The sequence below is a fragment of the Gymnoscopelus microlampas genome (assembly GCF_963454915.1).
Source record: "Gymnoscopelus microlampas genome assembly, chromosome: 6".
Lineage (NCBI taxonomy): Eukaryota > Metazoa > Chordata > Actinopteri > Myctophiformes > Myctophidae > Gymnoscopelus > Gymnoscopelus microlampas.
Genome location: NC_139943.1, coordinates 6,740,692 through 6,756,496, shown reverse-complemented (window position 1 = coordinate 6,756,496; position 15,805 = coordinate 6,740,692). Strand labels below are relative to the sequence as shown.

Below are 15,805 nucleotides of genomic sequence, written 5' to 3'. Positions count from 1 at the left end.
TGTAGTGGGGGGTCCCTGCTTTATCTCTGTCTCAGCTAAGGGGTCCCTGGCACCCTGCTTCATCTCTCTCTCTCAGCTAAGGGGTCCCTGCTTCATCAATCTCTCAGCTAAGGGGGTCCCTGCTTCATCTCTGTCTTATCAGCAAGGGGTCCCTGCTTCATCTCTGTCTCAGCTAAGGGGTCCCTGCTTCATCTCTGTCTCCGCTAAGGGATCCCTGCTTCATCTCTCTCTCATTAAGAAATAGCATATATACAAGCTCATAGCGCGGCACCGAGCGCTATGAGCTTGTAGATCTGCTATTTTTTTTTTTATCTTGAAAATGAGTGCAAATCTTTGAATATTAAAAAAAAAAAAAAAAAAAAATCCAAATAAATCTAAAATGACACAGATACTTTCCCGGATTGAATGTGTTTAAGCTATAACTAGGCTAAGTTTGAGGTGCAAACGGCCCCAGGCCACTTCCGGCTGAGGGTTTTTCAAAATAATACAAATAACCTATGCAAATAACTCGCTGCATCAAGTTACAAGTTAAAGTTCCACGCAGGGAACGGATATAAACCCAAGGCGGAAACCCGAGTATGGGTGCTCCTCCGAAATGATTCCCTTTGTTTAAAATGTGTTTTTAGTTTGGTATAATCTAATCGTTTTGTATATTTTGGTATAATAATGGTTTTAAATGTCCACCTTTTATTTGTATCTTTTTTAACTCGTAGCGCGACTAGCGAGACTAAACTACTTGATTCACATTATTATGTGGGGGGAAGAAAAACAATGCGACGCCAACAACCGGAAACCCAAAGTTCCACCTGGCGGCCTATAGGGGGCAGCAGCATTCAGAATGAACGTGTTGATCAACCATAGTAGAAGACATCACCGCGCATGCGCAGCCAGTCCCACGGTCTGCACGTTAGCAGCAGTTTGTTGTGTTCCTTCTTCCTTCATCATATTAATGGGTGAGTTTATTCATTCATAACTTCATTAATGTGTTAATTCATAAAGGTTTAAGTTTATAGTCATTATTGCTGCTTAGATTGATCTTCATACATCATTATGGATGAGTTTTAGCTGTATAATACAACTCTCGTAGACGTATTTATGATTCTGACGTTTTCAATCTGCGAGAGTTGTAGGGTTCACCCCCCATGGACACATGGACTTTCAGCACTATACCCCGTAGACACTCCAAACATGTACAAATTAAAAATAAATGTGCTTAACCCCACGCCCCAAATGTTAGCTGTCTCTACGGGGTAGTAGTTTAATGTAATAATCCATATATTTCAATAAAGAAGTGTTTTAATGCTTTCTGTGGCCAAATGCTATTTTTTCACCCTCGTTTGAGTGTAATTCCGGGTTTCACCGGATGCGCCCCCTCACTACCCTTCGCTACCGCCCATTGGGAACTTCCGACAGAATCGGCCACAGACGGCATTAAAACACTTTTTTATTGAAAGATATGGATTATTACATTAAACTACTACCCCGTAGAGACAGTTAACATTTGGGGCGTGGGGGTAAGCACCTTTATTTTCAATTTGTACATGTTTGGAGTGTCTACGGGGTATAGTGCAGAAAGTCCCTGTATCCAGGGGGGGGGGGGGGGGGGGGTTAATCTACTCTCGTAGATTGAAAACGTCAGAATCATACATACGTCTATGAGAGTTGTATTCTACAGCTAGGTGAGTTTATTCATTCATTACTTCATTGTAATGTTTTATTCATAAAGGTTTACGTTTATAGTCATTATTACTGTATGTCAGACTGACTCAGGCTCTATAGCAGGGGTGGGCAAGATTTCTTTCCAGGGGGCCATACTGACTTCCATAAAGTGAGTGAGGGGCCACACGTTGTACAATTGAATTGAAACTTGAAACACATAGTGCTGAATTATGTTAAAACTGCATGGATTTGGTAGATGTACCAGACTGCTTTACAATAAGGTACTTGATTTCACAACAATCATTTTCAGTTACAAAATGTTGTAACTGAAAATTGTTCTGTTATAACATTTTTTTTTTTTTTTTTTTTTTTACAGCTATACTGTATCACTCTGGTGTACTGGCCTTACAACAAAAAGATGACTAGCATAAAACAATCCACGTCAATGCCGTATCAACTTTTAAATGAGCCTATAAATTTATACAGCATCTTATCTGATATGCACCTCTCCATAGGTCACTGATCAAACACATTGCATTATGTTATAAATATGGACTCAAGGTTGACTGTTACATTATAAACATAAAACATTTGAGTACATACGGATGGAGAAATGCAGGTAGGTAGCTTATAGTACTCAAATGGTAAATATGAATTACTATTAATTGGAGTCTAGTTTAAAAAAAAAATCTAAAAAACATTAACATACGGCAGCCTTTTAGAATGTACATTCTTGGTGGGGGTCATTTTGTTTTTCTTGGAGGACTTGGCGGGCCGGATTAAGATGGTCAAAGGGCCGGGTCCGGCCCCCGGGCCGTATGTTGCCCATGTGTGCTCTATAGGCTCCATGTTTAAACCTCTAGAAACATGTTTAGGATCCTGGATGTTTAGGTTTTTGTCACTAAAGAATTAAACAGTGATGGAAGAACTCACATGTTTTACTCAGGTAAAAGTACTCGCATGTATTACTTAAGCAGAAGTACTCACATCTAGTTTTCAAAATGTATAACGATCTTTTGAAAATAGCAGATCTACTAGCCTTAGATCAAGACTCTCGTCTATGTATTTTGTCGATTTTTACATGTTTATCTCTATGAGAGTCTTAGCTACCACCACCCCCCTAGTTTGCTGTGGAATGTCAGCTCCAAAGCCCGTGTTTCACCAAACATGTACTAATGCAAAAATATAAGGTGCTTACCCGCTTGCCCCAGATGTTAACTAGGTGTCCGGAGTAATATTGCAATGTGTTAGTCCATATTTCTCAATAAATAAGTGTTTTAATCCCGCCTGTGGCCAAACGCCATCCCCCCCTCGTTTACTTCCTGTTTACATTGAGTGTCTGCAATTCTTTTATGAATTGACACCTCTGCTTGGGAATTAAAAGACTGAGATCTCTTCATTTGAATCAGTATATCAATGCAATGAGACAATACAATCAGTATCATTAATGAGAGTTTATAGGCAGTCAGTCAGTTCATCAACACTGACACTCTGTTGTTTTCTATCTTCTCAGAGCATAGCGTGGATGGAGGAGCTGCAGAGAACCACCAGGATGATGGGCGGTCCTCCTCGTGTTCTGGGGGCCAGGAGGTGGAGGAGGAGGAAGACTCTCCTCTGATGGACCGCAACCCCTCCCCTCCCCCCAACGCCTCCGACATAGAGGGGGAGGAGGAGGGAGATGGGGAGGACGACGCCATCCTAGGAACGGCCTACAGCAAACACTGGCTGTTCAGCACCCTGACCCACCTCATCCAGGTAACACTACTGACCCGCCTCATCCAGGTAACACTACTGACCCACCTCATCCAGGTAACACTACTGACCCGCCTCATCCAGGTAACGCTACTGACCTGGCGGTGTCGTAATGGCTGATTTTACACTTGGTTGCGTGCTGAAAATAGCAGATCTACAAGCTCACAACGCGTCGCAGCGCGACGCGTTGTGAGCTTGTAGATCTGCTATTTTCAGAGCACAACACCCGAGCGTAACCAGACATAAAACGACTTTTAGTCTTTTAGTTCTACTGGATCTCTTCTCCACTAGTCCCTCACTAACATTTTAGCCTAGTTTTTTATTTGTTGAAATTGTCAATATATTTAGTCTTAGTTTTAGTCATCATAGCTTAGTTTGTATTTCGTTATTATTTAGTTTTCGTCAGTGAAAAAAGGTATTCAACGAGCATTTTTCGTCATAGTTTTAGTCGACAAAATCAACGCTGCTTTATTGATCCCGCGGGGGAATTTCAGTCGCCCAGAGATAGCACAGCAGTTACAGGTACAGAGTAAGCAGTACAAAGGTAAGAAATAACAATAAGGAGCACCATCAATAACCGTATACCGTTACAGTATACACCTATACAACGTTCCTGCACTATGCAGAAATACAACACCAGGTCACAGTGCTCACAGTATCCCGGAACAAACTAAATAATGTGTCAGAAACTGTGCAGCCAGTACAAAAACCCTGAAAGTAGGAATGCAACGATATGGATATTATTGGCTGATACCGATGTTTTTGTTGGGGGCCCTTGACATGAAAAAGTTTGAGAACAACTGATTATAGCAACTTACGTTTTTTCCCCAGAAGCAAAGATTTCAGTTAAAAATGTTCGCTTTAAGAAATATATATATATATTGAAAGATTTTCACACATTTTCACAATTTGTTTTCTTCAAAAATAGCAGATCTACAAGCTCATAGCGCGGCACTGAGTGCCGCGCTATGAGCTTGTAGATCTGCTATTTTTGAATAGCCAAAGAAATCTTAAAATTACACAGATGTGTTCCCGGTCTAAAAGGGTTAACGCGACTGGTGCAGCTTTTATCTCTGGGTTGTGTTGAATGGATTAGACGGACCCAGGACTCTCTTTGGAGACTCCTTGTATTCTGACTATTCTGACAGAACAACACAAAACACACGTCTCCAAGTGGGTGTGGCTTTAGTGCATGGACTCCTTTCTAAACAAGGTCAAACAAACACTGTATAAGTCATTTGCAACTCCAATTCTTATGTTGTTATACAGAGAAGACAACACAAATGTGTGTGTGTGTGTCAGGGATAAACTAAAACAAATGTTAAAAGCCAGAACACAATAAAATTATCTTAACAGTCATGCTTTCAATAAACCAAATTGAAAGCATGAGCACGTGCGCGCGTACGTGTGTGTGTGTTCGGGGCCATATATGTTTGCAGGGGTTCCCAAAGTAGGGGTCGCGGGAGACTGACGTGGGGTCGCGAAATTATTTTGGGTCATTAAAAAAATAAAATAAAAATTTTAACTTTAAATTCAACAGAATGGATGAAATACCATCTAAAATGATCACAAATGGTACATTTTACCATTTTAACACATTACAAATGCACACCGAACGTGCAAGTTTATTTGCATAAATTACCTCCAGGTTTAGGTGGGGTCGGGAGTCAATTTCCGCCTTATTTTGGGGTCGCGGGCTGAAAAGTTTGGGAACCCATGTGTTAGTGCACTGTGGTTGGGAAGCCTCGTGGCTTGCACTCGTGGCTCCCTCTAGTGTTGGTTCTACAGAATTGCCTGGGTGGGTGGTAAAAAACGAGCGCTCCTTTTTCAATTTCCCTGGAATGCCAATTTCCCTGTGACATATACATTGCATACAAATGCTGTATTTTTGTGATGTTGTCCTGTCAGATTGTTACCAGAGAGGAGAAGGAGAAGGAGGAGGGAGGAGACTCCACTCACATGCAGCTCACTGATGAAGAGGAGGAGAGCCTGTGTAGGGTGTGGGACATGGCTATGGACCAGGTGAGTGTCGGCCTCGTTCCCAGCAGCCTTTACTCATCATTTTGTTAATGTTTAATAATACAAATGTATTTGCGTCTTAAAGGAGCACTCTGTAGTTTATTGTGTCTCATATGTTTGTTGTTGTTGTTTGTTGTGGTTGTAGGACGTGGCTGGTTTCCTGCAGGAGTTCAAAGCTGCAGACATCCTACTGGGAGTGATCGCCAAGTCCCGCTGTCCACGACTAACGGTGTGTGAGAACCTACCTTACCTCCTATAGAACCTACCTTCAACAGAACCTATAGAACCTACCCTACCTCCTATAGTGTTATTACTTGCGCCTGTGAAGCAGCGCAAGTACTGTATTCAGGGTCGTCATGTCGAAAGGAGTACACAACATATACACAACGTATATTAGTTATATAGTAGTATATTAGTTATATAGTAGTATATTAGTTATATATTAGTATATTAGTTATATAGTAGTATAAGTATATTAGTTATATAGTAGTATATTAGTTATATAGTAGTGTATTAGTTATATAGTAGTGTATTAGTTATATAGTAGTATATTAGTTATATAGTAGTATATTAGATATATAGTAGTATATTATTTATATAGTAGTATATTATTTATATAGTAGTATATTAGTTATATAGTAGTATATTAGTTATGTAGTAGTATATTAGTTATATAGTAGTATATTAGTTATGTAGTAGTATATTAGTTATATAGTAGTATATTAGTTATATAGTAGTGTATTAGTTATATAGTAGTGTATTATTTATATAGTAGTGTATTAGTTATGTAGTAGTATATTAGTTATATAGTAGTATATTAGTTATGTAGTAGTATATTAGTTATATAGTAGTGTATTAGTTATATAGTTAGTTATATAGTAGTGTATTAGTTATATAGTAGTGTATTAGTTATATATAGTAGTATATTAGTTATATAGTAGTATATTAGTTATGTAGTAGTATATTAGTTATGTAGTAGTATATTAGTTATGTAGTAGTATATTAGTTATGTAGTAGTATATTAGTTATATAGTAGTATATTAGTTATATAGTAGTATATTAGATATATAGTAGTATATTAGTTATATAGTAGTATATTAGTTATGTAGTAGTATATTAGTTATATAGTAGTATATTAGTTATGTAGTAGTATATTAGTTATGTAGTAGTATATTAGTTATGTAGTAGTATATTAGTTATATAGTAGTATATTAGTTATATAGTAGTATATTAGATATATAGTAGTATATTAGTTATATAGTAGTATATTAGTTATATAGTAGTATATTAGTTATGTAGTAGTATATTAGTTATGTAGTAGTATATTAGTTATATAGTAGTATATTAGTTATATACTAGTATATTAGTTATATAGTAGTGTATTAGTTATATACTAGTATATTAGTTATATAGTAGTATATTAGTTATATACTAGTATATTATTTATATAGTAGTATATTAGTTATATAGTAGTATATTAGTTATATAGTAGTATTTTAGTTATATAGTAGTATATTAGTTATATAGAAGTATATTAGTTATATAGTAGTATATTAGTTATATAGTAGTATATTAGTTATATAGTAGTATATTAGTTATATGTATATATATATACAAAGTTATAATTATTATATATATATATAGTCTCATCCGCCGTCGTCCTAGTATTTTATAGGCACTATGCACATATGTCACGTGAAGTCCAACCAATCAAATTAAGCTTCGGCACTGGCATGAACAAATAGGCATAGGATTGATGACATCACTATTATGTCATGAATACAAAGAAAGATGATATATATACATTGTAAAATATATTAATTCACATTGATGACCAACGTTTAATGCAGATAAGGTCAGATGCTCACACTGGACATCTGGGCACACGAGTTTCTAGACATCAGGGCACACCGGATAAGTGGGCATACGAACATGTGGGCACACGAGATGAATCGGCACATGGACATATGTCACACAAGATGACTGGGCACACGGCCAAGAGTTCACAAGAGTTCACAATACCACAGGCCAGGAGACGACCAGACTTGAAACTTCACATGTCCTGCCATCGCCAAGACAATAAATTTTCAGGGGATTCCCAGGCAATAAGAGGGACAAAGAAGGGCATTTAAAATGCTGAATTATTTTGATGATCACTGCTTTTATGATGCTAATTAATCTGAGTAACTGGTCAAGGACCTCTTCAAATCACCTTTCGCCTCATAATGAGTGTGTAGTGACAACAACTTCTTTTCAGGGGCAAAACAGTGCCTTTTTAAGGGCAGAACAGGGAGGAAAAATGCCTTTTCAGGGCACTTTCAGGGAAACAACAGTTCAGTAACTACTACAGTTCAGTAACTACTACAGATGGTCACACTGGACATCTGGGCACACGAGTTTCTAGACATCAGAGCACACCGGATAAGTGGGCATACAAACATATGGGCACACGGCCAAGAGTTGACAAGAGTTCACAATACCACAGGGCAGGAGACCACCAGACTTGATGTAGTCCTCCGATGAGTAAAGGCATTTACTTGCGCCTGTGTGTCTATTTGTGTCAGACCACCGTCCACATCCCACAGTAGAATCATACCCAAGTAGGCTGCAGCACTCAACATGCCATGGTCCTTGGCATGTCCATGTCAAACTTCACATGTCCTGCCATCGCCAAGACAGTACATTTTCAGGGGATTCCCAGGCAATAAGAGGGACAAAGAAGGGCATTTAAAATGCTAAATTATTTTGATGATCACTGCTTTTATGATGCTAATTAATCTGAGTAACTTGTCAAGGACCTCTTCAAATCACCTTTCGCCTTATAATGAGTCTGACACCTTCTTCAACACACATTCTTTTGTTCTCATGTATATGGATGTCTGTTGAAGGGAAAAACGGGGGTGTGTAGTGACAACTTCTTTTCAAGGGCAAAATAGTACCTTTTTAAGGGCAGAACAGGGAGAAAAAAATGCCTTTTCAGGGCACTTTCAGGGAAAGAACAGTAACGTGTGAAGTTTTGAAGTGGCACATCTGTATAGCCTAGGATCATCCTTATATGGCAAATATAAATATGACGTATAGTATCGGGCTATAAATTGGAGTCAACACCAGATGAGAACAGATCAGAGATATTTCAGTTCAGTAACTAGTTGTAATGGAGCAAGACAGCAGTAAAAGTATTTCATCAAAGAGGAAAAGTGAAAATGAAGACAATCCAGGAAACCAAAAGAGTCTTATTATTCCCAAACTATATGACATATCTGAGTTGAGACCGGGATTACTTAACTGGAGTATTAAGGGACACTGTTACGCAAAATCCGAGTTTAAAGAGCGGAAGATAGGAAAGAATGATTGCAATGTTTTTGACTTTGAATTACGTGATGCAACTGGAAATGTACGTAGTTCAGCTTTTAATGAACAGTGTATACATTTTTTCAATTTAATTGAGGAGAATAGTACATTTGTAATTTCTGGCGGGAAAATTTCAACGAAGAATAAGGACTATAATTACACAGATCATAAATTTGAATTTGTTTAGATTGCAGTACTACAATTAGCGTTTTTGACTATATTTTAAAAATAACATTTGTTTACTATCTTTATTTCCGTTTTTTTTCTCAAGGCGCAAGTTAGCAATTGACAGATTGCAGTCTTGTTAATGTTCTGTCCACGACTAACGGTGTGTGAGAACCTACCTTACCTTCTATAGAACCGACCTTACCTTCTATAGAACCTACCTTACCTTCTATAGAACCTACCTTACCTTCTATAGAACCTACCTTACCTTCTATAGAACCTACCTTACCTTCTATAGAACCTACCTTACCTTCTGTAGAACATACCTTACCTTCTATAGAACCTACCTTACCTTCTATAGAACCTACCTTACCTTCTATAGAACGTACCTTACCTTCTATAGAACCTACCTTACCTTCTATAGAACCTACCTTACCTTCTATAGAACCTACCTTACCTTCTGTAGAACCTACCTTACCTTCTATAGAACCTACCTTACCTTCTGTAGAACCTACCTTACCTTCTGTAGAACCGACCTTACCTTCTATAGAACCTACCTTACCTTCTATAGAACCGACCTTACCTTCTATAGAACCTACCTTACCTTCTATAGAACCTACCTTACCTTCTATAGAACCTACCTTACCTTCTGTAGAACCTACCTTACCTTCTATAGAACCTACCTTACCTCCTATAGAACCTACCTTACCTTCTATAGAACCTACCTTACCTTCTGTAGAACCTACCTTACCTTCTATAGAACCTACCTTACCTTCTATAGAACCTACCTTACCTTCTATAGAACCTACCTTACCTTCTATAGAACCTACCTTACCTTCTATAGAACCTACCTTACCTTCTATAGAACCTACCTTACCTTCTATAGAACCTACCTTACCTTCTATAGAACCTACATTACCTTCTATAGAACCTACCTTACCTTCTGTAGAACCTACCTTACCTTCTATAGAACCTACCTTACCTCCTATAGAACCTACCTTACCTTCTATAGAACCTACCTTACCTTCTATAGAACCTACCTTACCTCCTATAGAACCTACCTTACCTTCTATAGAACCTACCTTACCTTCTGTAGAACCTACCTTACCTTCTATAGAACCTACCTTACCTCCTATAGAACCTACCTTACCTTCTATAGAACCTACCTTACCTTCTATAGAACCTACCTTACCTCCTATAGAACCTACCTTACCTTCTATAGAACCTACCTTACCTTCTATAGAACCTACCTTACCTTCTATAGAACCTACCTTACCTCCTATAGAACCTACCTTACCTTCTATAGAACCTACCTTACCTTCTATAGAACCTACCTTACCTTCTATAGAACCTACCTTACCTTCTATAGAACCTACCTTACCTTCTATAGAACCTACCTTACCTTCTATAGAACCTACCTTACCTTCTATAGAACCTACCTTACCTTCTATAGAACCTACCTTACCTTCTATAGAACCGACCTTACCTTCTGTAGAACCTACCTTACCTTCTATAGAACCTACCTTACCTTCTATAGAACCGACCTTACCTTCTATAGAACCTACCTTACCTTCTATAGAACCTACCTTACCTTCTATAGAACCTACCTTACCTTCTGTAGAACCTACCTTACCTTCTATAGAACCTACCTTACCTCCTATAGAACCTACCTTACCTTCTATAGAACCTACCTTACCTTCTGTAGAACCTACCTTACCTTCTATAGAACCTACCTTACCTTCTATAGAACCTACCTTACCTTCTATAGAACCTACCTTACCTTCTATAGAACCTACCTTACCTTCTATAGAACCTACCTTACCTTCTGTAGAACCGACCTTACCTTCTATAGAACCTACCTTACCTTCTATAGAACCTACCTTACCTTCTATAGAACCTACCTTACCTTCTATAGAACCTACCTTACCTTCTGTAGAACCGACCTTACCTTCTATAGAACCTACCTTACCTTCTATAGAACCGACCTTACCTTCTATAGAACCTACCTTACCTTCTATAGAACCTACCTTACCTTCTATAGAACCTACCTTACCTTCTATAGAACCTACCTTACCTTCTATAGAACCTACCTTACCTTCTATAGAACCTACCTTACCTTCTGTAGAACCTACCTTACCTTCTATAGAACCGACCTTACCTTCTATAGAACCTACCTTACCTTCTATAGAACCTACCTTACCTTCTATAGAACCGACCTTACCTTCTATAGAACCTACCTTACCTTCTGTAGAACCTACCTTACCTTCTGTAGAACCTACCTTACCTTCTATAGAACCGACCTTACCTTCTATAGAACCTACCTTACCTTCTATAGAACCTACCTTACCTTCTATAGAACCTACCTTACCTTCTATAGAACCTACCTTACCTTCTATAGAACCTACCTTACCTCCTATAGAACCTACCTTACCTTCTGTAGAACCTACCTTACCTTCTATAGAACCTACCTTACCTTCTATAGAACCTACCTTACCTTCTATAGAACCTACCTTACCTTCTGTAGAACCTACCTTACCTTCTATAGAACCTACCTTACCTTCTATAGAACCTACCTTACCTTCTATAGAACCTACCTTACCTCCTATAGAACCTACCTTCAATAGAACCTAGTACCTTTATATATTGTTGCGTCGCAACACAATGCATTTTGAACTTATAGATTATTAGAACTTATATAGGCTGTTTTCACTGTTTTCACAGGGTTTTAGTGGTTAATCAGACTAATGGGTTTAGGCGATTTATATATAAGAAAGAAAAAAATAGAATCTATTAGAATGTGTTTGTGTCGATTCGTTGATATATATGATAAACTGTAAAGAATGATCACACACACTGGCTCTGGATGAATGGATGAACCTACATGAGCTAAATTAAGTCGGCTATTGGTTCCACATTTCGGTTCCAATATATTTGGGGTTAATTGCCTGAACCATAGTTTTAATGTTGTTAACCTGCCTTCAATAGTGTTACTATTTTAATGTTTGACCTCTAGTGCAGTGGTTTTCAACCAGTGGTCCGGGGACCACCAGTGGTCCTTGAGGGAGTTCCAGGGGGTCCCCAGCTAAATGATAGATAGGAACCAAATGGACCCTTATGGGTCTGTAACTCTGAGAGTGTGCAAATGGAACCAAATGGACCCTAACGGGTCCATTTGGTTCCATTTGTACACTCTCAGAGTTAAATTAACATTGATTTTATAATAAAAATTGGGGTCCCAGAGATAGAAATGCCATTAAATGGGGGTCTGTGGCCTAATGTATGTCAAAGTGGGGGTCCTTGAAATTAAAATGGTTGAGAATCACTGCTAGAGCCGTAAAAATCGTCTCTTATTGGGGGTCCCTGGCATATCTTTTCAAATGGGGGACCCTGGGCTAATGTGTGTCAATTTGGGGGTCCTTGACGCAAAAAAGGTTGAAAACCACTGCTCTAGTGGAATTTGTTTGTGACCTCTCCTCATCTTTAGGGTCAGGATATGACACCTCCTTATCTTTAGGGTCAGGGCATGACCTCTCCTCACCTTTAGGGTCAGGGTCTGACCTCTCCTGTCTCCTGGTCTTTAGGAGATCTGCGTAGGAATCCTGGGGAACATCGCTTGTTTTCCCGACACCTGTCTGTCGTTGAGCCACAACGACGACCTGGGGTGAGGAAGAGCGTCTTGTCCTTTTGACCCATTAACACATCCACCGCCAAGGGCTAATCTCATAATGCACTTACCACTGCCAAGCTTTTATTGTCCTTTTTTGTTTTTTTGATTCCGCCATAGCCCCCATAGCCCCCGCTAAATCCGTTTAAAATCCGCGTTCATTTGGTTCGACACAAACACGGGATCCGACAGAACAAAACCCTGAAGACCGCGACGTGATCGGTCCCTCGCGATCGGGAAACAGGAAGTGCAAAACCGAAAGCGGAAGTGCAAAAAAAAAAACGGAATCTGCACCTGTTCGATTTAACATGGGAAAACACCCGCCCCGTAGGACTACGGGTACGGCGGTTAACGGTTGGATTTAACGGCCCGTAGGACTACGGTCTTGGCGGTCAATGTGTCAAAAACCGGGAACGCATCTGTGTGTCGTTTAAGATTTCTTTGGGCTATTCAAAAATAGCAGATCTACAAGCTCATAGCTATGAGCTTGTAGATCTGCTATTTATTTATTTTTTAAATCCTGAAAGTTTGTGCAAATCTTTGACATGAAAAACGTTTGAGAACCACTGATATTATAGCAACATAAGTAAAAAAAAAAAACATTTGTAGAATCCCCCAGATGCAAAGATTTGAGTTAAAAATGTTCACTTTAAACAATATACATTCAAAGATTTGAACAGATTTTCCTCGATTTTTCAAAAACTAGCAGATCTACAAGCTCACAACGTGTTGCATTGAGAGCTTGTAGATCAGATATTTTCACTACTGTAGAATTAGGACTGAAGTGGTTGAAGTTACCGTGTGAAACGTTGTTCACGTTCCTGTCCACAGGGAGGTGCTGTTACTTCTTCTTGGAGACACGGATCCTCCTACGCTATTGGAGACAAGCAGGTGTGTGTGTGTGTGTGTGTGTGTGTGTGTGTGTGTGTATGTGTGTATGTGTGTCAATTCAAACTATTCCAGACACACAGGGGGTCCATAGAGCACACAAATAAAAAACCTCACACAATACATAAAAACAACACACAATAAACAACATTACATTACAATAGAAGTGTATTCATGTCACATGAATATGTGTGCTGAACCAAGCCGGACCAAATTGTCGATAAAGGGACCCGAACACGCGCGGGTCGTGGTATTATGCAAGCACAGTGACGTGTGTCACTTAAAGTGGTGAAAGTTGGGGAAAGATGTATATATATATATAATTAACGTTAACAAAACAAAACCTACTTTTGCATATGTTGAATGAGAATCGATGTAAAGCCCAAAATATATAATCATTTGTTTATACGGTGCGGTGGAGTCGCTCAGGGAAAGGCTCTGGCGCAGGGTAACCGGAGGACTCGCCCCAAAACACCCTCGCCCCCATTTTTCAGGTGGACCAGCGGTTGTTGTATTCTGACTTGGGCACATTTGTTTTACTGAGGATAAGGGTAGAAATAGGTTTAGGATTAGTCATAGTTTTACTGAGGTTAAGATTAGGAATAAGGTGAGCTTTAGGCATAGTTTACTGATGTTACGTTTAGGAATACCAGGTGAATACCGCCGGATTTTCCCCGGGGCGACTGTGTTTTGGGGCGAGCGGGCGTTTTAGTATTCGTCGCACAGCAGTTAAAGGAGAGTTCCTGTCATTTTAGGTTGTATGTTTGATGTGTCGCTAATCACTCACCAACATACAAAGGAACGTTGAATATTTCCAGATCTGCCCCTGTTGTCCATTCTGCAGACCCCTTGCAGCGGCATAATGGGAGAGTGTGTAAGAGTGAAAATCGCCTATTTTAACAAATGCAAAGTCTTTTTTCTCCTAGTACTCATCGTGGAGTCTCATGATACTCAAACATGCGCTTAATGTCTCGCATGAGCTACCACTCGTGCAGAACGACATGACGCTGGTTGCTTGTTTCTCTCACAAAATCTGGCACACGCCAGGTTCTGTGAGAGAAACAAGCAACCAGCGTCATGTCTTTGCATCTGTTAAAATAGACGATTTTCACTCTTACACACTCTCCCATTATGCCGCTGCAAGGGGTCTGCAGAATGCACAACAGGGGCAGATCTGGACATATTCAACGTTCCTTTGTATGTTGGTGAGTGATTAGCGACACATCAAACATACAACCTAAAATGACAGGAACTCTCCTTTAACTCATGCCCGCTTTATTCATTTCATTTTTGGCAAGCGACATCTCTGCATGATATAGTATATCATATAATTTAGTTATCTATAGAAACAAGTGGAAAGAAGCGCAGCTCTAACGTAACAAGGTGTAATGATCAGTTGGGTGCATGTATGCAGTGCAAACACACATGTGACGTTAATAATAATATATGGCCGATAAAATATAATCCTGTCGGCCATGGTGGCCGGCCCAAAGAATGCCTAGCGGAAACCCTGGTGTATGTGTGTGTAACATATTGTGTGTATCTTGCAGGTTACTGGTCACATGTCTCTCTCAGAAGGATGTCAGTTCTTTGTGGCTTCAGAGGATCCATCAGCACAAATCTGTGTGTCCTAACCTAACCTTCATTATGAACAGCTCTACTAATGGTATCTATAATACTATATACAATACACTGCCGCGCTATGAGCTTGTATATCTGCAAAAAAGGTTGTGCAAATCTTTGAATATATACATTTTGTTTTTAACTCAAATCTGTGCTTCTGGGGGTCCCTGGAACAACATATTTTGAGATGGGGGTCCGTGGCTAAATACTTATTATTTTGGGGCTCCTTGACATGAAAAGGTTTCAGAACCACTGATTCTGTTTTATTCTTTTTTTACTTTTAATTTAAAATGTATTCTCTAATATTGACCAGGCTGTATTGCATTTTATGATTTGTACTCAAAATGATTGATCCAAAATGTACTTGAGTAAAAGTACAAAAGTATCAGCATCAAAATATACTTAAAAGTACCAAAAGTAAAAGTACTCATTGTGCAGAATGTCCCATTTCACAAAGTTCAAAATGTATTAAAAATATTTTGAAAATAGCAGATTTACAAGTCACAATGCAACACATTGTGAGCTCGTAGTTGTTGTAATAATAATCAAAATCTATGAAGTAACTAGTAACTAAAGTTTTCAAATAATTGTAGTGGAGTAAAAGTACAATATTTTCCTCTGAGATTTGGTGGAGTAGAAGTAAAAGTATTGAAAAATGTAAATACTGAAGAAAGTAGAACTTAC

General features: G+C 38.9%; 1 protein-coding gene across 2 annotated transcripts in view; it reads left to right on the top strand.

Annotated features, from left to right (window-relative positions):
* The first annotated feature begins 874 nt into the window (after window positions 1-874).
* The window catches only part of saal1 (serum amyloid A-like 1), a 32,799-nt gene continuing 17,868 nt past the window's right edge, over window positions 875-15,805 (top strand). The window contains exons 1-7 of one of the 2 annotated variants that reach the window (XM_084059214.1): window positions 875-953; window positions 3,173-3,414; window positions 5,320-5,433; window positions 5,576-5,659; window positions 12,528-12,607; window positions 13,442-13,501; window positions 15,049-15,164. In XM_084059214.1, the coding sequence (XP_083915340.1) occupies window positions 950-953; window positions 3,173-3,414; window positions 5,320-5,433; window positions 5,576-5,659; window positions 12,528-12,607; window positions 13,442-13,501; window positions 15,049-15,164 (700 nt within the window). In that variant the 5' untranslated portion in view covers window positions 875-949. Of the gene's footprint in view, window positions 958-3,172; window positions 3,415-5,319; window positions 5,434-5,575; window positions 5,660-12,527; window positions 12,608-13,441; window positions 13,502-15,048; window positions 15,165-15,805 lie in introns of both variants that reach the window. The other variant, XM_084059215.1, reaches the window with a different exon arrangement.